Genomic DNA, 21,689 nt, shown 5'->3' on the forward strand with positions numbered 1-21,689 from the left:
AGAAGACAAAATAAAGAATTTTTTGGTAGAAAGCTAAGGAGTCCAAAGGATCCATGCACTCCCTGTTCAGGCAGAAAATAGAACTGGAGATAATTGGAGTCCTAGCCTGAACAGGAAGTGACGTTTTTGATCCTTCCTCCCTGAGATGGGGTGGAAATCACCCACCGAGAAGGTCTTCGCCTCCAAGAGAACTGGGGGGGAGTGGACCTCCTCTCTCGTTGGCTTTAAATGTGCACCCTTTTGTTCACCACTCTGGACAATGCTGGTGAGAGAGGCTACACTCAGCCATAGGCTGAGAAAATCACAAAGACTCTAAACCAGACCCAGGTGTTTCTCTCTTCAGTCCTAAAGAATGCTCCTTCACTGGCTCCGAAGGAACAAAAGGGGAAGTTCCTGGCCACAGCAGAGAGGCCCAATGGCATCTTTCCCCTCCCAGGGCGAGAACCTTGGAGTGAAGGGGGAGAGGTATGCCCAACCCTGCTCCTGCAACGACGAAGATGGAGCCCTTTGAGATAGACAGCGGAGAAGAGAAAGCCAGGAAGCTGTGACAGAAAAAGGAGCTGCTCTGCTGTTTAACCAGCAGCATACCTATGGAAAACAGTTCCTACAGCAAGCACTAGAAACCTCTCTCCCCTTTCCCTCCCTCCCCCCCTGCCCCCCTCCCAGCCTGACCTGTGTCCAGCATTAAACGGCTTGCAAAGTTTTAGGCTAGACCTGGCCATGCTGAGCTCAGCTATTTATACTGCTGGCTCCACCTATAAAGTCCGTGTGAAACACAGCCGAGGGGGTGTCAGGATGTGTGCCATGGGGGATGGGAGGCTACTGGGTTATTGCTCTGCTCTGCTGTGCTTGCTGTTCTTTACTGTTGCTTCCCACAGGTGTCTGCCTCTGTAACCTTGGCAGTAAGTTGCAGTGGAAGTGATGCTGTTTGGCTTCTCACATGGGGGACACACACAGATGCATATTAGAACATAAGAACATAAGAACATATTATTGTCTGTTCTGAGAGAATTGCTCAGAACAGACTTCTGCCTTCCTTCTGCTTGTAGCAATAAAATCTTTGAACTTTCAATTTTTTCATTGTCTATGCAGAGGAGTTCTGACAGGGGGAAAGATATATGCTTTGCTTTTTCATGATAGGTTGGATCCAGGGCAAGGATCATGGGAGGTCGATGCAGGCATTCCCAAGACAGTTTATTCTAGGTCTGGGACTTTGTGGCTCAAGGGGAAAGATCACTCCCTTTTCCTTTTTCCATTAGCAGAGCTTCACTCACACATGATGCAGGAAAGGGGTTTTCCCCCCCTTTCCCTCCCCAAATCAGCCCATTGACTCCTGCAGCTGTCACTCCACCTGGGTCTCACAGTCCTAAGAATACACATTCCTGGAGCCGATAATGGATGCCCTGGGAACAGTAATGTTGTGAAGACCAATGGCCACCAGTGTGTTCCAACTGATGGGCTACAAGAACCACAGCCATAACGTACATAAAGTGTCTTACAACAAAAATACATACTATACAACCCAAATCACTAAAGTCCATAAAATCATAAAGCAGATCAGATTTTAACACCTACACAGAACAATTATGGCATCAACAACTACCAAAATCTTTCCAGAATAAACAGGTCTTCAATAATGCCTGCAAAGAAGTAGACAAACATGCTACCTCCTGGGTAGGAGAATTCCCTGTGCTGGGCAGTCGCTCCTACCCACAGATCCCACCCAGCCTAAGCTCTGGCAAAGGAGCTTCTCTCTCTCACCAAGACACCAGTTTCCCAGACGACTGTCAAGCCCATTGCCTGATACTGGGCTGCCCATCTGGGAGGGGCCCTGCCTGGAGTTGCTTTGGCTTTTGCAGGTGCGCTGCTATCTGACGGTCCGGCCTTGAGGGTCTGCTGCTGAGATGGGCCTCGTGGCTGGATCCAGCTGTGCTGTGCTGCTGTGTTTCCATGTGGGGGTGGGGAACCAGGGCCAGGTGATCAATTGCTTGGCGCGTTTTTACTCAGAGTCGTCTTCTTCACTGTGCCCTGAAGTCTGCCAATAAAATCCTTTCATCAACCAGAGCATTTATGGGTCCTGATCCAGGGAGTCTGACATTAAGATGATGCTCAGTAAAAACACGCCAACCAATTGATAATCTGTCGCAGGTTCCCCACCCCGACATGGAAACACAAAAGCACAGCTGGATCCAGACACGAGGCCCCTCCCAGCAGCAGACCCAGCAGCAGGCCCTCAAGGCCGGACCGTCAGATAGCAGCGCACCTGCAAAAGCGGAAGCAACTCCAGGCAGGGCCCCTCCCAGATGGGCAGCCCAGTATCAGACAAGGGGCTTGACAACGATCTCAGGAACGGGGAGAGGAGGGCCTTTGGACTCTGGCTTATCAGGACCCCAAACATCAAAAATGACCCTTTAAACTAGATGTTTTCTGGGGGGGGGGGGCGGGATTGCCAGCAGGCATGACACTTACACTTTCTGTGGTATATCTCTATGAACATTCTGGACATGGGATTTTGCACCAACAGAAGTTTCCAAGCCACCATAACAGGCACGTACAATACATGACAGTAATGAGAAAAGCTCAAGAATCTGGGACTTTTCAGTTTAGAAAAGAAATGACTAACTGGAGACGTGACAGAAGTCCCTTCAGTCTCATAAACTTTATATCCCAATATGCTGCTAGTCCTATTGTGATCATATAAGACTATTGTAAGGAATTCCATAGACGCAGAAATAAAAGGCTTTGGGAGTAAAAGTCCATTTATTAAGACATCTTAGAAAGCTCAAGTACACGCAGTGGCAGGAATGACACTTCCCGCCAGAAGCACAGGTTATAATACCAGTCACCCCATCCCCCCTTCCTGCTTCCCATGGGAACAGAGGCTTCATCTCCCGCGCAGAGATAAAGTCTCCGCCGATGCATCTGGCCCATCGCCCGGGCTGTGGAATGCACTCAAGGTTACTTCACCATCAACACCATTGAATCCTTTACAGAAGGAAGCAGAGAAACTGTTTGAACAGAACTCTCTCTTAAAAGTGGCTGTTTTGGATTATTTTGTTTGTAGGAAAAAAGGTATTTATGGACCGTCAAGATTTCTGACACCAACTACACTTTCAAAATATTTCTGGGAGTACCTTTCATGTGGAAAAAAATATGTTTGCGAAAATAATCCCCCCACCCTGTACACAAAGTTCAACTTTTTGTGTGTACATACAGACTATCTTTAATGTAGTAATTCCTGAAAGTTATACTGCAAGAAATGGTGACTGAAATACTTGCAAGCACAAAGTACCCACCCAAGGAGAGTGGTCCCTGCCGGTCTGCCTGGCCTCGTCTCCTTCCAATTAGCCTTCACCGGCCAGAACTTTGTCCCTCTCTGCATCAGGATCAACTGGGTCACTCAACCACTCCACCGCCCACTCTCACAAGAGGATATGAACAGTGCCATCCGAAATGGGGCTACACCCTTCAATATCTTTCGAAGTCCACTGTGGGGAAACCCACCAAAGCAGAAAGAGAACACCTTGGTTTGATAGAGAGTGTATGGAGAACAATAGCCAAATTCGCTCCTTATATTGAAACTTTAGGGCTTCAGGAGACCAGGACCTCCTCGTCCTACTAATAAATTGTAGGAACAACTTTCGCCAGTTAATCAGGAAGAACCAAATGGAACATGTCATCACTCAATGGGAACATCTCCACTCTGCAGTAACTTCTAACAACTCCAAGCTACTCTGGGCTGTCCTGAATAATTTTAACCGAAGCAAGCCTCCTACCCCTACCTGTATTACCCCTGATATTTGGCATGAATATTTTAGCAAACTTTTTAACAATGATATTTTAAGCAATGGATCTCCTTCACCTATCCCTTTAGATTTGCCAAGTTGGCCTCCTGTCTCATCTCAAGAAGTAGTTGAGCTGTTAGAGGACCTCAAAGGAAGGAAAGCCCCTGGCCCTGATTCTATAATTCCAGAGATTCTGAAATTTCATACTGACTGGTGGGCCCCCATCCTGGCCACTCTTTTTACCCAAGTAAACAGCTCAGGTATGATACCCAAGACTTGGCTGTCTGCAACTGTGTTTCCCATTCATAAAAAAGGAAGTCATTCAGAGTCCGCCAACTTCCGCCCCATCAGCCTCCTCTCAGTGATAGGGAAGATTTATGCTAAATTGTTACTGAAGAAACTTCAGCTGTGGCTTTCTCACTCTGGTGCAGTGGGGGCTGAACAAATAGGCTTTCGCAAGGGGAAATCTCCTCTGGACCATGCCTTGGTGCTACTACACCTAGCCTGTAAATACTCAATCAATGCAGATAACAAACTCTACGCTGCCTTTATTGATTTAAAGGCTGCCTTTGACTCTGTGCCAAGAGAACTTCTCTGGGCAAAACTGGCTGCCCTCAACATTGATGCCAGACTCCTGCTCTTAATTAGGCAACTGCACACAAATACCAGTTGCCGGATCAAGTGTTCCCACGAAGGCCTTTTGACAGACAGTATTCCAATTTCCAAAGGGGTCAAACAGGGCTGCGTCCTGGCCCCCACTCTTTTCAATCTTTTCTTCAGTGACCTCCCCTCTGCTCTCTCAGCAGTGAACAGCCATGCCCCAAAACTGGGTACATCCCATGTATCAATTCTGCTCTATGCAGATGATGCTGTCCTTCTCTCTCGATCCAGAGTTGGCCTCAGACGCTTAATGAAGCGCTGTGTGGATTACTGTGAATCCAACAGACTGACAATTAATTATGAAAAAACCAAGGTTTGGGTCTTCTCTAGGTGGTTTAAGAAGCTCACATGGGAAATGAATAGCACCCAAATTGAACAGGTTAAGTGCTATAAGTACCCCGGCCTTTCATTCTCCTATAACCTTTCATGGGCAACCCATAGGAAGGCTGCTCTCCTAGCTACATCTAACAGTATGTCAGCATTACTACGTTTCTTTTACAGCAGTGGCCATTCCTTTATCCCTCCTGCCCTCAGATTTTTCAATCCCAAAGTCGCCTCAAGATTGCTTTATGGAGTCCCAATTTGGATTCAAGCTATTAACCACTCCTCGAATTCCCTTCAATCCAAGTTTTTTCATAAGATAACTGGACTCCCAAATTGCGTGCCCTATGAAGCCCTTTGTCTGGAGTTAGGTCAAAACTCCTTGGAATCAGCCGCTTGGCTGAGGGCTTTTAGATTCTGGCTGCGAATCCATTTTCTCTCGGACTGTAATTCCCTGGTCCACCGTCTGCTCTCTGACACCCATTCCAACCCCTTGGTTTTCCATAATCGAAGAAAAAATGGCTTCTATTGGACTGTCAGTGGATTCACTTTGCCCTTTGTCCTATTCAGAAGCCTATAGAAAATTAAAAGGTCAACTATTGAATAGAGTTCTCTACCCTAATCACCACAGCCAAGAAAACATGCTCCCCCCTGTATTTTTCTCTTCCATTTGAACAGGGCCATTTGGCACACTACCTGTATCGTTTAATAATCCCTGCTCAAAGGAGAGCCATACTGCTGGCCAGGTTTAATGTTATGCCTTCTGCCTTGTTACATGGCAGATTTAACAAGCAAGAAAAGGCTAAAAGATTGCGCCCATGTAATGATGGCACAGTTGAATCTCTGGCCCACCAATTACTACAGTTTCAGATTCAAGGAAATCAGATCCAAGTATGTGAATCTTACTCCTTTACATTTACCTGATCTCCCCGATTTATTTAGATTACACTACTTGCTGGATAATCCTGATCCTTCTTTCTGTATGATAGTGGCAGACTTTCTCCTGGAAATTACTAAAAGCCAGTAGATTTCCTTTGACCTAACATTTATTTCCTGTACTGTATATTTTTTAAATCAGTTTTTTACTATTGTTGTACTGCTGTCTATGCCAATAAAGGCTTGCTTGCATTGAAGGCTTGGAACTCCATGTAGAATGGCCGTGCAAATGAGCCTCAACTCCAGATGATGGAAACTCTCCTGCTCCTTGGCCCAGCAGCAGGCTCACCCACTGTCAAGCCTCTGAACCGCTCTGAAACACATCCAGTTAGAAATATTCTGTGCCTCAACAGACAGGAGCTTGTGTTGCGCTGGCTGGGCTCCCTGAACCTGGCCTCGGACCACGCAGTTGTAGATGGCTGGCACTGGCCAACTCTGGCCACTCTCTCTGGACAATAAACTGTTGTTAAAACTATCAAAAGCGCTTAGTCCCTTTATTGTCCTTGGCTGTTATCAAAGGAAACATTCAAAGAACATTCATACAAGGAGCGTAAGTACAGATCCATGCAAGGTGAGAACAAAAATATGGGCAGCAGATTGTGTGACCCTGTCTTCAAGCCGGCCAAGCAGTTTGGCCAGGCCTCCCAGAATACGTTGGCACCTTGTAGAGACCCTGCTTGGCACGCAGAGCGAACTGCTCTTCTGCCCACCTGGGGCATGTGGTCATCTCATCCTCTGCCCTTGGAGACTTCTGTGTCCAGCAGTAGTTCCGCTTTTGGCTGAAGGAGCAAGGGATGGGGTGGGTTTCAGCTCAGTGTTATATTTACTGCTATGCTAACTGAATATCAGTTCTGGCAATAGACAGTTGTGAGATAAATCTTGATTTCTCTACCAATGAACTCAGATTTCATTAACTCCTGAGTCTGCTTTATTTGGAGGAAGTGTGGGCACAACACAATAATGGTGCCTATTTATAGAGGATGCACAGCCTCCCTATGCTTCTAACAAGCATTCCACACACTCCACTTACAGGCAAAGACGTCAGTTTGAGACATCAAGTCAGTCAGTTTGCAAACACAACTGGCTCGCAAGACAACTGTCACAATTTTACATACAACTATAAAAATGGGCGAAGACCTGCCATTTACAGTGCAGCAAGACAACCGGGGGGGGGGGGAGGCCTGGTGGCCTAGGCCTGGCATGACCCCCCATGACCCTGATCCCATGGCTCACATACCTGTTCCTTCAACCACAAATCAAAGTGCTGATGAGAGCTTGTGTCTGGATGGGGGTCGTTTAACAGTGATCTAATTGACTCCCATCACTTTTCAGAGAAAGTTTCAAATGTTGAGGATGGACTGTAGGAGAATGATGGGGGAGGGGCATGTTTTTAAAAACTTCTTTGGAATCCGCTGTGGCCAGACAGGACCAGATTCCCTCATATCCATTCTATTATTATTTTACAGATCTCTTGTAAATTGATGCTCCACTTAAGGAGGAAAGAAGAAATTGAGAATATTGATAACAGATATTACACAAGAACATCAAGTATATTCCAATTTGATTTATGAATATAAAAACATAAACATTATATAAAAATCTGGCTTCCTTGGAACAAAAATATTTCCCCTTTTGACTCTATACAAAAACCCACCTGGATACCCGAAAGCACGCTTCCTTGCCAAAAAGTACGCCTTCTTCATGCCACAGGGAGTGAGGTGGAACAGGCAGGCAGAACAGAGAAGACACACAATTGTACACATCAAAGAGATAACAAGTCAAAGGAGAACAGTTCTAGCGAGAGGTAAAAAGCACTTCACCCGAGTACCTGTGTATGGATTTTCTGCTTTGCTTTATGAGTGCTGGGTTTACACTCTGCAAGTGCTTCGGGGTTAGACTCAAACAGTCTTGGCAGGTAGTGTGGTCAAAAGAAAGAGCTAGTTCTCTTGGCTGTGCTTCCGAAGTCCAAGCTGCAGAGTTTGGGGCCTGCGATGCCAGCTGCTAACTAGGCCAATAGCCTGGCCACACCTGGGCAGCAGAGAGCGGCCAGCCTCAAAGGTGGCCTGGTGACCATCCCCATCTCTTCACTGCCACCAACCCTCCAGCTAAATGGACTCAGCCAGGCATCGCTTTGTACCTGTTCTGCCATTGAAAGGCTCCGCCTAGTCACAGCATCCTCCTCCACGAGCAAATGTGGGCGACTGCACATTCCAGCCATCACGCTCCCAGGGTGGCAAGCTGACCTAATGCCCCTTCCCATTACCAAATGTCTGCTTTTACTCATGGATCCATTGTTTGCAATTAAAAACAGTCATTTTTCTGAAACTGGAATTTCTCGGTCTCTGCAGCTACAAAAAAGGTTTCATGTCTTGGCTCATGGTTATCCAAGGGTAAGCGATGCAAGGAAAGTCATCTTAGATGAGAACCTGACTGAACAAAAGGAGGAAATTCTGGGATTTTGCGGAGTCTGGCAGGGTGCTGTCAGACTGCGTGTGCCTCAGTGCTGCCAAGTTGCTCCTGGCTCATAGTGCCCCTGTGAATCAACGTCATCCCCCGAAACATCCCCTCGTTAACGGCCTGGCTCAGGCCTCAGGCCCGGCTCAGCGGAGGGCCACCGTGGGGACCACCCATCTCCTGGTGGGTCTTCCTCATTTCCTGCATTATCTCCGGCATATTTCAAATTGTTAATGTTTCTCCCCCCCAATTTTCATTCCACCTTCATCTAAATCTAATCCACCTTTCCTGATACATTCTGCATAGAAACTGAAGAGACAGTAGGAGATAAAACTCTTCCTTGTCCGGAAAGCATTCTTTTTCTCCCTATTCCATCCTAACAGTACTCTCTGGCCCAGCGTACTGGTTGCGCATCAAAACAATCATTAGGGGGATGGCACACAATCTCCTTTAAAACCACCCATGGCTTTTTATGATCCACACAATCAAAAGTTTTGCTGTAATCTACAAAACACAGATTTTCTTCTGAAATTCTCCCTTATAGCCCAGTAAGAAATGTAAATTTGCAATATGAAGTCTGCTCTCAGACTACATGTGGAAGCAGAGCGTGACCCCTATTTCTGAAAGAGAATGGCTGGGGGGTGGGGAGCTGGAGAGGCCAACTCATCCTCCTGGTGGTCCAGCAATATGAGCCCTGGGCCAGCTGATTAAATACCTCCTGCTTGACCACAGCACCTCCAGGGCTGTTCTGTTCAGTCAGTTTGGTATAGTGGGCAGGGTGGTGAACCAGGATTGGGCACTCTGACCCACACCGAGTTCTTGTGAAGGAAACATGGAGGAGGGGAGAGCGATGGGTCCCCAGTGGGGAGAAAAGAGGGGCATAACTGTAGCAAACAAACACTAAAGGTAGCCGCAGCCTGGTGGGGAGCCAAATAAGAGGGTGGCTGGTGAACGGGAAGGTCAGAAGGAAGCAGGGAAAGGGGAGAAGATAAGAGGAGAGAAGGCGCAGAGGGATGGGATGCAAAGGAAACAAAGTCACCTCCAGGAAATGAAGTGATGCCAGGATGCCTCCAGGGTGCTGGGGCCGCTTGCAGCTTTGGGCTTGGGGGATGGGCATTTAGCTGAATATTGTGTAGTGTTTTCCTGCTTCTTTTCTCCAGCAGGTGTGGGCCAAGGCAGACTCCAACTGTCTTGTGTTTTTATCTCACTGTCTGCATATTTCTGCTTTTGGTTCTCATGCTTTGAGCTCTCCGGGGGGGGGGGGGGGGGTGCACCCTCACTGATATTACTGGCAGTTTGCGCAGGGAAAAGGTAGCTTTGGTTTTTCCACGCTGTACTCACTACTCACGATGCTGAATAAAGGACTGCTTTAACAAGACTTTGTTTCCATCATTGGGGATCTGACACCTTCCCAGAGGCCCTTGTGGGTTTCCCATTTGTCATATGTCTTTCCTAGTCTCACTGCATTATATTTCTATTTATGTAATACCATTCCTTGCACTGTTTAATATATCACTTCCATTTCTGTGATCTGAATAGTTCAAGGAATGTATTGTCAAAGGCTTTCACAACCGGACTCACTGGGGTGTTGTTGGGTTTCCAGGCTGTATGGCCGCGTCCCAGTAGCATTTTCTCCTGATGCCAGCCACAGATGCAGGCAAAACATCAGGAGAAAATACTACTGGGACACAGCTATACAGCCCAGAAACCCAACAACACCCCAGTTCAAGGAATCTCAGCATATGCCAACTCCTCAATCTGACCATTTATTGCCAGATGAACAAGTGATGCTTCTGCAAAGGTTTTAACTGATAAATCCCTTGCATACATTCTGATGTCTTTACTAGCTGCAACACGGCTTGTACAAAACAGATTTGTAGAGTCTCGCACCTGATCCATTTCTTGACTACTTTGATCCAGTCTCTAATGTATGTTAAAGACAAACTCACACATAAACTTCTAAGTAAGCAACCTGCACAAGACACTAACTGACACCCCACTGGGGGGGGGGCCGGGGGGGGGGGAGAGAAGTGGGCGATAAATGAAGTAAATAAATAAAAACATATCTTTACAGGGAAAATAACAGAAAACGCACAGAACATTAATAACACTGAAGCCGCCGCCTCCGCCTCCGCCTCCTCGCCTTCTTCAGATGAGCAAGTCAAAAAAGGGAGGAAGAGGAAGATCTGGCCGGGAAGCCTTCCTCTCTCCCCAAACAACTGCGACAGATTCTGCTAGTTTTGTTGGGAAAGAAAGGGGATGTTTAACTCTTCCCCTGCCGGGTAGTTTTCTCGCGCTACTTTGCCTCTCCTCCTGAAGCTCCTGCTGGAACACAAGCATCCCCCTCCCCCCCGCCCCCAGCAGGGCTGACGTCCGGAGGGGGGTCGAAGGAGAGGGCCTCCCGGCCCGGGAGCGGAACAGCCACGAGCCGCCCAGCTGCAAGGGCGCCTGCCCGGCCGCGCGTCATCCCGCCCGAAAGGGGGGCGCGGCGGAGGAGCCGCTCGCTCGGAGGGAGGCACCGGGACGACCCTGCACGGCACCCCCGCGACCCCCGCCCGAGACCGATCCCCGAGCTCTGCCCGCACCGTCCCACCTCGCGGGGCTGCTCTGAGGAAACCAATGGGGCCGAAGGTGAGGGACCTTCCGATAGCGCCCCGCGGACTCTGCCACGGGCAGTCCCGCCCGCCGGACCCAGCCCGCCCGCCCGCCCGCCCCGAGAAGAGCCCGCGAGGCCCGCCGTGCCGAGGGAGGGCCCTTCGCGCTCTGCACGCGCCCAGAGGCGCCGCCCGGACTCACCGCCTGCTGGAGGTGCCCCCTCCCTTCTCTCCGCGCGGGGCGGCGGCGGCGGCGGCTGGTCCCTCCGGGCTGAGGCTTCGGGCGCGGCCAGCGGAAGCGAGGGGTGGGGCCTCGACCTCCTCTGCCCCGCCCCTGCCCCGCCCCAGGCGGGCGAGGCTTACAGGCCAGAGGGGCCGGGCGACCCCGCGCGAATGCGCAGTCGCCTCCCAAGCGGCGGCCGGTTGTGGGCGGGGTCCTGCAAGGAGTCCACGGGCCCGCCCCCCCTCCGCCCCCGCCCGGCTGCCGTCCTCCTCCCTCTTGGGGGGATGCGCCCCTGGAGCCCTCCTCCCTGGATGACGGCTGCGCAGTTCCCCCCAGCCGCCCAAAGACGTAGGTAAGGGCCCCTCCCATTACATGTCTGAAGCTCCGCCCCAATTGCAGGTTTTTGTATTTTGAATGTTTTTTTCCCGATTTTTGGCCTGCAAGGAGCCCAGTTTTTAGGGTAGCAGCACCAAAATTTCAGGGATGTTTGGGGAGACTCTCCTAATGATACTGTCCAAGTTTGGAGAGGTTTCGTTCAGGGGGTACAGAGTTATGGATTCCCAAAGGGGGTGTCCACATCTCCCATGTTTTTCCAATGGAAGCTAATAGAAGATGGAGGCTACACCTTTGAGGGTCCATAACTTTGGACCTCCTGACCCAAACTTCACCAAACCTGGGTGGTATCATCAGGAGTCTCCTAGAGATATCCTGAAAGTTTGGTGCTGCTAGCTTAACAATTGCACCCCTGACAGCTGGCACCCCCCCCCCCAAATTTCCCCAGATTCTCCTTTTAAATCCACCCCCTTTGGCATGGATTTAAAGGGAGAATCTGAGGTCCACAGTTTAAACATTGAAAGTGATGCTGTTTCAGGGTGGGGGGGTCCACCCCCAAACAGCATCACTTTCAATGTTGTTTTAACTGGGGACCCAAGATTCTCCCTTTAAGGTGGATTTAAAAGGAGAATTTGGGCTCTCTAGTTTAAACACTATTGTAAGTGATGCTGTTTTGAAGTGGATTCCAGCATCACAGCGGCCGCCCATGGGAGGGAGCAAAACTCAGATTCTGCACCGGGCTCCATTTTCCCCAGCTACACGTCTGCCCAGAGGGGAGGGCAGAAGGGGCTGCCAGCTGGGAGCCCAGCTGGTGGGGAGTCTGCCGTCCCCATCCTTGGACAGCTGCTTTTATAAGCACTAAGGCCCGGGGCAGGGCTTGGGGAGGTGTGGCCCTGCCCCCAGGATGGGGGACAGGGCCCTGTCCCCTGAACCCCCCATAAAAATCTATACCTATGTCCCTGCACCCACCCCAGTGGAGCCTCATGCAGGGCACCCTCTGGGGCTTCGGTCCATCAGAGTGGGGGGGGTGCGGCGCCCCCTACCCGAAAGCCCTCTGGAGAAGCTGTGCAGAAGGAACACTTCTTACACCGGCCGCTGCCCGGCTGGCCCTGCATGGTAGGCTCCTCCTCTGGAAGTCCACAGTCGTCTCCTCGCTAAGAGTGGGGCGCGGTGACCCCCGCCTCCAAGGGGGTTTTGGGGTGGCTAGTCCTACCTGGTGGCTGGCAGAAATACCCCCCTCGCCGTGCCTGGGCAGGCTGGCCCCTCCACATCTGTAGGCATTTTAAAGATGGTGTTATTATTATTATTATTAATATTATATTATGTATAACAATTGCACCCCTGACAGCAGGTACCCCCAAATTTCCCCAGATTCTCTTTTTAAATCCACCCTCTTCGGCATAGATTTAAAGGGAGAATCTGAGGTCCACAGTTTAAATATTGAAAGTGATGCTGTTTCCGGGTGGGGGAGAATCCACCCCCAAACAGCATCAATTTCACTGTTGTTTTAACTGGGGACCCCAGATTCTCCCTTTGATTTAAAAGGAGAATCTGGGCTCCCTAGTTTAAACACCATTGAAAGTTTGGGGGCGAATTCCAGCATCACAGTGGCCACCCATTGGGGGGGGGGGGGGGCGCAAAACTCAGATTTTGCACCAAGCTCCATTTTCCCTAGCTACGCCTCTGCCCGGAGGGGAGGGCAGAAGGGACTGCAGGCTGGAAGCCCAGTCAGTGGGGGGTGAGGGCAGGCGGGGCAGGGGAGTCTGCCATCCCTGGCCTTGGAGGGCTGCTTTTATAAGCACTCACGCCGGGGGCAGGGCTTGAGGAGGCGTGGCCATGTCCCAGGGGTGGGTGGGGGCATGGCCCCGCCCCCAACCCCCATTAAAAATCTATACCTACGTCACTGCAGCCCACCAAAAGTAATGGGAGAGTGTGGACTTGAATCTTGTCCCCCTGGATCCTAGTCTGACACTACTACATTGCTCTGGCTCTCTTTTACTTCATAGGTCCTTAGATGAGGTGATGCAGCCGGGCTTCAGAAGCGTTGGCCAGCTGTCCAATGGACTGAGAACACAGCAATGGTCTCGGGCCAAGCAGGAAGCTGCTGCCCTTGGTCTGTTAGCCTAACTGTGCTCCTGTTTGTGTTTAGCTGACTAGGGAGGAGGCGAGGCTTGAAAACAAGGAGAAAGCAGACAGCAAAATCACCTCGGGCATCAGCAGTAGGTCAGGACTGCAATCTGGAGGCTGCTGAGGACTGAGAAAGGGCCCCCTGGCCGGTCCCCAGGCCCTGGAAGGCTGCACCAAGGAGCTGGCTCATTTGCTCCCTCCCTCCCAAGCAGCATCCCACTCCATGGTCCGGCTGCCCTGAGGCTTCTGGGGCTGGGCTCAGGAGAGTTATGCCCCCACCATTCAAGCAAAAACTCAGGCAGGCTGAGAATAATCCCTTCTCATGTTCCTCTTCTTCCTTTGGGGATCTTTTTCTTTTGGTTCGTAAATTTCAGCAAAGGTCTCTCTCTGTTTCTTTGCTGTGGCCACTTTGGGAGGTAATTGTTTAAAAAATGAGACAGAAATAAATATTCCAACAAAATCCAAAGCAAACCATCAAAAGAGGAAAGCTTCTCAAAATTTCACATTTTAATACACATATATAATTATCTTCTTGTCATACAAAAGATATAAATATAATTGATGTAAAACAAGGCACAGTGGAGTTCTCTGCAGCACAAACACAAAGCAGCAAGACAGCAGACAGTCAGCTCCTGCATGGTCTGGACCAGTTTCAAGGAGCAAAAGCTGGTAGATCAGGTTCAAAGTGCAGTAGGATAAGACAGTATAAAATCACCACCAATGTGTGTGAATGCTAGTTCTCTGCACTGCTACAGCAAGCACAACAGAAATGACACAAAATCTACTGGAATCATGAAACCAGGCCGGCCATGTCCGATATGCAACAATTCAGTCAGCACTGTTTAGTTTCATTTCAAATCATGATATAACTTAAGTCCATAGGCCATCAACAGTATATGTTAAATGAATTATCTTTTAAAAATCATATCGCCAAGCTTGATCACATGCATTCATTCGATTTGTTTCTATACTGAACTCACAAGGAAAATGAATCGCCTGCCAAGTTCTTGTGCTGGTGTGGGCAAAACTATGGGATGCAATCCTTTATTTAAAAATGTCACAGTAGAGTCAATAGTGTACATTTTGCCTACACTACAAAGTTTTGCTAATATTACAGTAGTTTAACTATCAAGATATTCTCCAAAGCATCCTGGATTTGTAACCTGGTGAGCTTTCTCTAGCTCTGCTTATGGAAGACAGAAGATGTTAAACCACTTCACCTGTGATGTAAATGTTACCACATATTTTAAAACAGGCTGACACCAAATGCCAAGTTACCAATAAACTTGAAAGAACTTCAGGAAAGACAACGATATTGTTGAAGTGTATGGGAATTGAATACTAAAATTCCAGAAGTTATGTTAGGCATAAGGACAGAAAGAATAAGATTTTTTTAATACTTGGTACAACGGGGTGGGGGTGGGGGGGTGAAACAGCCATGGAAACAAACCTACTTTCCAAGCAAATGAGGTACCTGAACAGCAGTGGCTGCCCAGTAGAGCAGCCATGAGCTGGGGAGGAATCTTTCCCCTCCTTCCTATAGAAGTGAGCACCGCTATGAATGACAACATTTAGAAGGCAGCTGCACCTCATCCAGAAAGTCTTGGCCTCTTGAGAACCCAACTTTCCCTTAAACTGAAAAAGAAATGTTTGCTAAAAGCAAAACGTAGACGTTCCAAGTGAGAGCAATAGAGAGTGACAGCAAATGAAGACCACCTGTTGCTCAAGGGCTTTGCACAAGAGTTCTGTCAGTACCAAAAACAGGTTCCTTGTAGATGCAGATGATACATGAGATCCTTGAGGAAATATTTTGCCACTGGATGGGGAGATATAGAACAGTCCTGGGCAGGGTTATGTAGGTCAAAAGACAGAGAGAGCAGCCAAATGTATTTACACCAATGAAATCACAATGCCATGATTATTCAAGGATAACAGTCTAAAATTGTCAGAGAAGAGGCCTCAAGCAAAGACATAGTAACAGGCCTCAAGGCAACAGGCCTCAAGCAAAGACATAGTAACAGGACTATCCTTCAGTAGATGTTGCTGAACATTAATGAAGTTTCTCCTACTCCAGGCAGTTAGTTTCAGAATGAAAACACTGATGTGAAGGATCTGGCTGTGTTCATGGGAGTCTCACCACCTTCAACTATCAAGGACAACTGAAACTTGGAAGACAGAGATGGTTTCTCGAGCCTTTAGCTTTAACAGCCAGGAAAAAAGTAGCCTCTGATGAATGCCACAGAGCCGGGCGCTGATGTTGGCCTTAGTTCCTCCGAGAGTTTCATGCATTCATGCAGGTCAAGGGATGATACCCGCAGCACAAGCAGTGAATCTGGATCCACTCCAGTGTCTCATCAGGAAAAGAAGCTCAATAACTTTTTGGACTCTGTGTTCACTGGAGAAAGTGTATGGCCTGCATCCAGGCCACGACCACTCTTTGCAGAAAGGCAGTCTGAAGAACTGAGTCGATTGAGGTGACGAGAGGTAAAGCTCTAGACTCACAGAGGAAATTAACAACTGATGCCTCTCTAGGTGCTGATGGCACCCAGAGCTCTTAGGGAAACATATACAGTTTAGCAGATCAGCCGTCACTAAATTTAGCAGCTCTGTCAGAATACTGGTGAATAGCAAATGTTATTTTTTTTAAAAGGGGTTCAACAGGGAACTACAGGCCAGACAGCCTAGCATCTGTTCGAAGAAAATTAGTGGAAACTAATCAACGCTAGAATGATTTGGCATGTACAGAAACAAAGCCTGCCGAAGTGCAGTCAGTATGGCGGCTTCTGCAAAGGGGAGCCCCGCCTCACCAATCCTTGGGAGTTCTTTGAGGAAGTGAACAAGCATGTAGAGAAGAGTGGCCTGGGACTTTCAAATGGCTTTAGACAAGGTACCTCTCCAGATACTCCTGAGTAAACCTAGAAGTCATGGGATAAGAAGATGGGCTCTCTTATGGATTAAAAATTAGTTAAATGACATGAAGCAAAGCGAACAATCAGTTCTCACAATGGAGAAAAAAGGCCCAGATCTCAGTCTTTTAAGACTCAGCCACAGGAGGCAAGCAGTGGGTCCAACAGCAATCAGGATTAGGGCCTGTACTAGGTAATCTTGTCACAAATGATCTGGAACTAGGAGTAAGTAGAATAGTGGTCAAGTTTGCAGAGGACACTAAATTATTCCAGATGGTGATAACCAAGGATGGCTGTGAAGAGCTCCAGAAGGATCTGCACAAATTGAATGAGTGAGCAAGAACGTGGCAAATCAAGTTCAATCTTGCTAAATATAAAGTGATGTGCAAAGGGAGGGGGGAATCCACCTTCATGGTAGGAAAATGGGGCTGAACTTGCTGAGACTACGGAGGAAAAAGAACTTGGGGTCATAGTCGAGAGCTCAATGAAAGTGCCAATCCATTGTGTTGGAGCAGTGAAAAGAGAATTATTAGGATAGGAATTGAAAATAAAATGGCTGGTTTTATAAATTCCCCTGTATAGATTAATAGTGATGCCTCACTTGGAATTCTGTGCCCAATTCTGGTCACTGCATCTCAAAAAGGGTCTCACAGAGCAGGAAAAAAATAAAAGAAAAGGGAAACCACAATGATGAGGGGGTTGGAGCACTTTCCTGTGAGACCAGGCTGATGATGGGCAGGTCAAATACTTCTTTACACAGTGAGTTTCTTAACAGTGGGATTTGCTGCCAAATAATGGAGAAAGCGCCACAGGCCGGGACAGCTTTAAAAAGGGCCTAGACAGATTCACAGAGAACGGATCAACCAGTGACTACTAGCCATGCCGACTGAAAAGAATCCCCGCATTCAGAGGCAGCCAAATTCTGAATCCCAGTGCCAGGAGGCAACAACAGGGGGAAGGCCTCGGCCTTTGTGCCCTGTGGTTGGACAACCAAAGGAACTGGGTGGCCAACTGTGTGTGAGACGGGTTGCTGGGCTAGATGGACCCTCACTGGTCTGATCCAGGCAGACGCCTATGTTCTAAGCTGCACAATTTCTGAACTGACTTCTCTCTATTAGGCAGATGTGACTTCTGAAATTAAAAGATACTTTTAATTTCAGATACTTATGCTGCCATGGGGCAATAGACCCAGCCAGTTTTTGATCTGCAGTCATAATTCCCGACAAGTTTATTTGTGGTTACACCACATGACATCCCTCTTTTAAAAACAACAACAATAACCAGGGTTAATTCTCACTTACTTTTCAGAAGGTGAACCCAAAAAGATCAACTTAGCAATATAAAGGAAAAGGATGTTCTATCATGTTTTAACTTGCAAGTATTCACATACTTTTGCATTCACATACAATTGCAAGTCTTCCGTGGAAAGTGCAGGCTTATGGTTGCTCACCACTTCACCCAGAAACAAATTTGGTGCATTTTCTCAATGCGGGGATCAGAATAAATACTGGTGCCGGAATCAGAAGAAAAGTTCCATGGGTAGCATTAGGAATAGAATAGAATATTCTATTTACGGTCAATGACCAAATATGGGTAGCCCTCATCAAGCCCTCTCCTCCCCCTACCATCCACAATCGGATGGGGAAATCCGAGAGATCCAACCAGACTCTGGAACAATATTTAAGATGCCATGTTAACTATCAGCAGGATAATTGGGTGGATTTGCTTCCTTTTGCGGAATATGCATATAATAATGTGGTTCATAGCAGTACTGGCAAGACCCCTTTTGAAATTGTCTCCAGTCGTTCGGCAAAGCCTATTCTTTTTCTGCCTCAGGGTTTGGCTGTCTCTCCTGAACTTAAGGAATGGATCCACAGTCTCTTGGAAGGGTGGCCTTCTATTCGGAAAGCTCTTCAGAAAGCACAAGTAGCTTACAAACATCAGGCCAATAAGCATAGACAGGAGTGGCTGGCGATATGGTGTACCTGTCCACTAAAAATTTAAGAGACATTCACAAACCTACAAAGCTGGGACTCAAGTACATTGGGCCATATAAAATCATTAATGTTATTAATGGTGTGACTGCTGAATTAGTTTTGCCTAAGGAAGGCTTTACATAAAATTCACCCTGTGTTTCATTGCAGTTTGCTCAAGAAAGCACCTCCCCCGGATTTATGGCATCCAGAGACTACTTCAACTCAGCCAATTCTGATTAATGGAGAGAAGCACTATGAAGTCTCTGCTATCCGCGATGCTCGCATCTATAGTAACCGCTTGCAGTATTTGGTGTCCTGGAAAGGATGTTTACCTGGACATGATGAGTGGGTGGCGGCAGAACACATCAAAGCACCCAAACTCATACAAGACTTCCATCGTTCTTGTCCAAGCAAACTGGGGGGAGGGCCCTAGGGGAAGCGGAGTGTCAGGATGCCACATGGGTGCTGGGAGCTGCTTGCTGTTCTGGGCTTTGGTGGGATGGGAATCATATTGTGTGCCTCTGTTTTCACCACCAGGTGCTGGTCAAGGCCAGCTCCAACGGACTCTTGCTCTTATCTAACTGTCTGCATATTTCTTCACACTGTTCACATGGGGGGGGGGGGGGAACCCTGGAAGATATTACTGCTGTTTGTGTGGGGAAAAGCCAATTCTGGCTTTTCAAAGGTGTCCTCAGGATGAATAAACCTCTGTTCCCTACAAGGTGTTGTTTCAATCATTGGGGATCTGACACTGCTGGATTTTGACTGTCAATGATGCTTTTAACTACAGGATGTACTACAGGATGTTTTATATATTTCATTTCTACAATTGCTAACTGCCCTCGGTGTTCACTTAGAATAGAAAGGTGGCGTGCAGATCCTCTAAATAAATGCACTGGAGGACAAGTACCTGGTGTGATGGCACCGAAACACAGGTGAGCAGCAGCAGCAGCAGCCTAGTTGGTGGCCACAGGAAGTGTTCAGCCCTTTGTGGAGCTTGACTCCTGCCAGGGCCTCAGACAAGACTGTCCAGGCAGCTCAAGGACTGTCCACGACCCCAGAAAAGAAAGGCTGTAGATCACTATGAGGAGACTAACGAAGCAAAGGAATAGTGGTCCCAGTCCAGAGCATCAGCGCTGTGATCATCCCAAAGGGAGAGCAACAGTCTTCTCTTGGGTAAAATAAAAAATGCACACAAAGGTAGCTGTCATTCCACCCATCGTATTCCCAGTAGCAAAACCTGCCATTATTTGAATAAGATTTTGATGGATGGCACTACAACAATGGTCAATAAGCCCAGCTGGTGGAGCACAAGACCAATGAAGGGGGAAATCTATCTTTCCCTTCAGAAGCTGACAAGGAATTCAAGCCAACTTGGTCCACAGGTGGAGCTTCAGCTTAGCAATGAGACATGACACTGCTCAAAAGAGGAGGTCGGCGTACCAATGTCTACCAGTCTGTCTAGGAATTGTATTCAACCTCTTCCTTGTGCTTAATGATGAATTTCAGTTTTCAAAAATCCTACTGGAGAATCTGCAGATATTGGTACTTTGAAGTCAACAGCAGTACTCATTATCTTTTTCAAAGTGGACAAAACTGGTAGCTTAGAAAGAAGGTTCCGTCCTGGGTAAACGTCTTCAAAAAGCCTCAGTTATGATTTTTCCCTTGGTTTTACCTTTAGATTGCTTTTTGGTCAGATTTTTCTCAAGCTGGAGCCTGATTGGACAGAAGACTGAATGTGGAAACAAGAGGTACTGAGATCAACCTTAAAGGTTCTAAAAATGTTGTCCCCTAAGCCATCCAATCAGAAACCCACAAAACTCATCCCCACTGTACGCTGCACAAGAAAGGTGGCTTATAGGAATGCAGCTGATATGCACAACACCCTTCAAAGGAAGGAGTTTACTGTGGGTTTTAACTACAGAACTTTCTGAATGTTCTGCTCAAATGCACAACCAATATGTCAAGCTGCACAGAGACAACAAAGAAGACTTGCCTTCTACCCACCAAAAGTTCTTTCCTAGACCAGCAATAAGGGTGCTTTTTTCACAACTTCTCACCAAGAAACAGATCACATTCCTGAGCAATAGCCATGATATCTTATTGCAGTAAAAATAAACAAGGGACTTGTGTCACCTAAAAACCAAAAGAAAAGAGAAAGATTCAACAGAAACTTCAAAACTTGTCAATCTTTAAAGTGTCAAAAAACTCTTATAGTTCAATTTTTTTTAAAATTGTCATTGGGTTTTCAAATTCTGTTTCACTCAATTGCAGCTCTTAGGGACACGTCTAGATCAGCTTCTAGATTCCAGTCAGCATTTTCCAAAACAGTTGCCAAGCAGACAGGATGCAGGAACAGGAGTCTTCAAACCAACCAAAGACTTTAAATTTCTCACATCTCTTCCTGGAGAACAAAGTCCTACAACAAATAATGTTCACACGAGAGCAACAACAAGAAGCCTGAGCCATCAAACTCACTGAAAAACTGGGCTGCACAGTAATAAGACACACAGTTATTACAGGCCTTCAGCTGAAGGAACATTAAAAATGCAGGCAGCCAGTGAAGGATAACAGAACAGACAGAGGAGAATAATCTGACAACAGAGCCTTCTCTGGCCAACAGCCTCCCTTACTTTCACTTCCATCAGCAACAATGACATCCCACGTTTCCTTTTCCCTGCTTGAGTGTGTTTCTGGCACCTGGCAGGCGGAACAGAGGGCTGCTTCACCAGAGGGCTGCTCTTGTACCTCCATCTGCCTTCAGAAGCTCACGATGTCCCTTCAGTGCCCTCAGATATATCTCGGTTAGGGTTGCCAACTCCAGGTGGAGCTGGAGCTCTTTTGGGATTACAACTGATCTTCAGGTAACAGAAATCAAATGAAGAAAATGGCTGTTGGACTTCACTGAAGTCTTTCGTCTCCCCAAACATGCCTTTTTCAGGTTCCACCTCCGAAATCTCCAGGTATTTCTCAACCTGGAGCTGGCAACTCCGCTTACCATCCTCCGCACATACATACATCAGACAGCCTGGACATTAGCGCAAGAAGAAAAAGAAATGAAAGGCTGGGAATGCCACCATTTCTGTCACTCACACGCTAGCTTGCTATCAAAGCTGGAGAGTCCAATGGCAAAAGCCTGAAGGGCACACAGGGGATAATTAAAATCCAAAGTGAACACGTCTTCAGCAACACGGCCAAACTGCATCACAATGTAGTCCGCTGGAGAGAGAAAGAGAAGATTAGAATCTCACCATTTCAGATAAGAATGGAAGGGATACTGCTTTATTGACTAGACCCACACACAGGAATATCTCTAAACTGGGGTAGGCCTGCAGTCCAAGACGATTCCTTCTTTTCCCATTTCTTTCTGTCTG

General features: G+C 47.7%; 3 protein-coding genes across 5 annotated transcripts in view; 1 reads left to right on the forward strand and 2 right to left on the reverse strand.

The window, feature by feature from the left end:
* Positions 1–11,235, reverse strand: part of TSPAN9 (tetraspanin 9) — a 208,446-nt gene extending 197,211 nt beyond the window's left edge. For 2 of the 3 annotated variants that reach the window (XM_048508807.1, XM_048508806.1), the window contains exon 1: positions 10,953–11,235. The gene's annotated coding sequence lies outside the window, so the exon portion shown is untranslated. The remainder of the gene's footprint in view (positions 1–10,952) is intronic. The other variant, XM_048508805.1, reaches the window with a different exon arrangement.
* On the forward strand, positions 416–18,755 carry LOC125440021 (basic salivary proline-rich protein 1-like). Its single transcript, XM_048509529.1, has 6 exons — positions 416–465; positions 8,051–8,092; positions 8,204–8,339; positions 8,540–8,555; positions 10,518–11,325; positions 18,484–18,755. Exons 1-6 carry the CDS (start codon positions 416–418, stop codon positions 18,746–18,748), a joined length of 1,317 nt encoding a protein of 438 aa, XP_048365486.1. The 3' UTR covers positions 18,749–18,755.
* Positions 13,923–21,689, reverse strand: part of TULP3 (TUB like protein 3) — a 39,529-nt gene continuing 31,762 nt past the window's right edge. The window contains exon 11 of the mRNA XM_048509530.1: positions 13,923–21,534. Within this exon, the coding sequence (XP_048365487.1) occupies positions 21,401–21,534 (134 nt within the window). The 3' untranslated portion in view covers positions 13,923–21,400. The remainder of the gene's footprint in view (positions 21,535–21,689) is intronic.

This window comes from Sphaerodactylus townsendi, linkage group LG10, assembly GCF_021028975.2.
Source record: "Sphaerodactylus townsendi isolate TG3544 linkage group LG10, MPM_Stown_v2.3, whole genome shotgun sequence".
Taxonomy (NCBI): domain Eukaryota; kingdom Metazoa; phylum Chordata; class Lepidosauria; order Squamata; family Sphaerodactylidae; genus Sphaerodactylus; species Sphaerodactylus townsendi.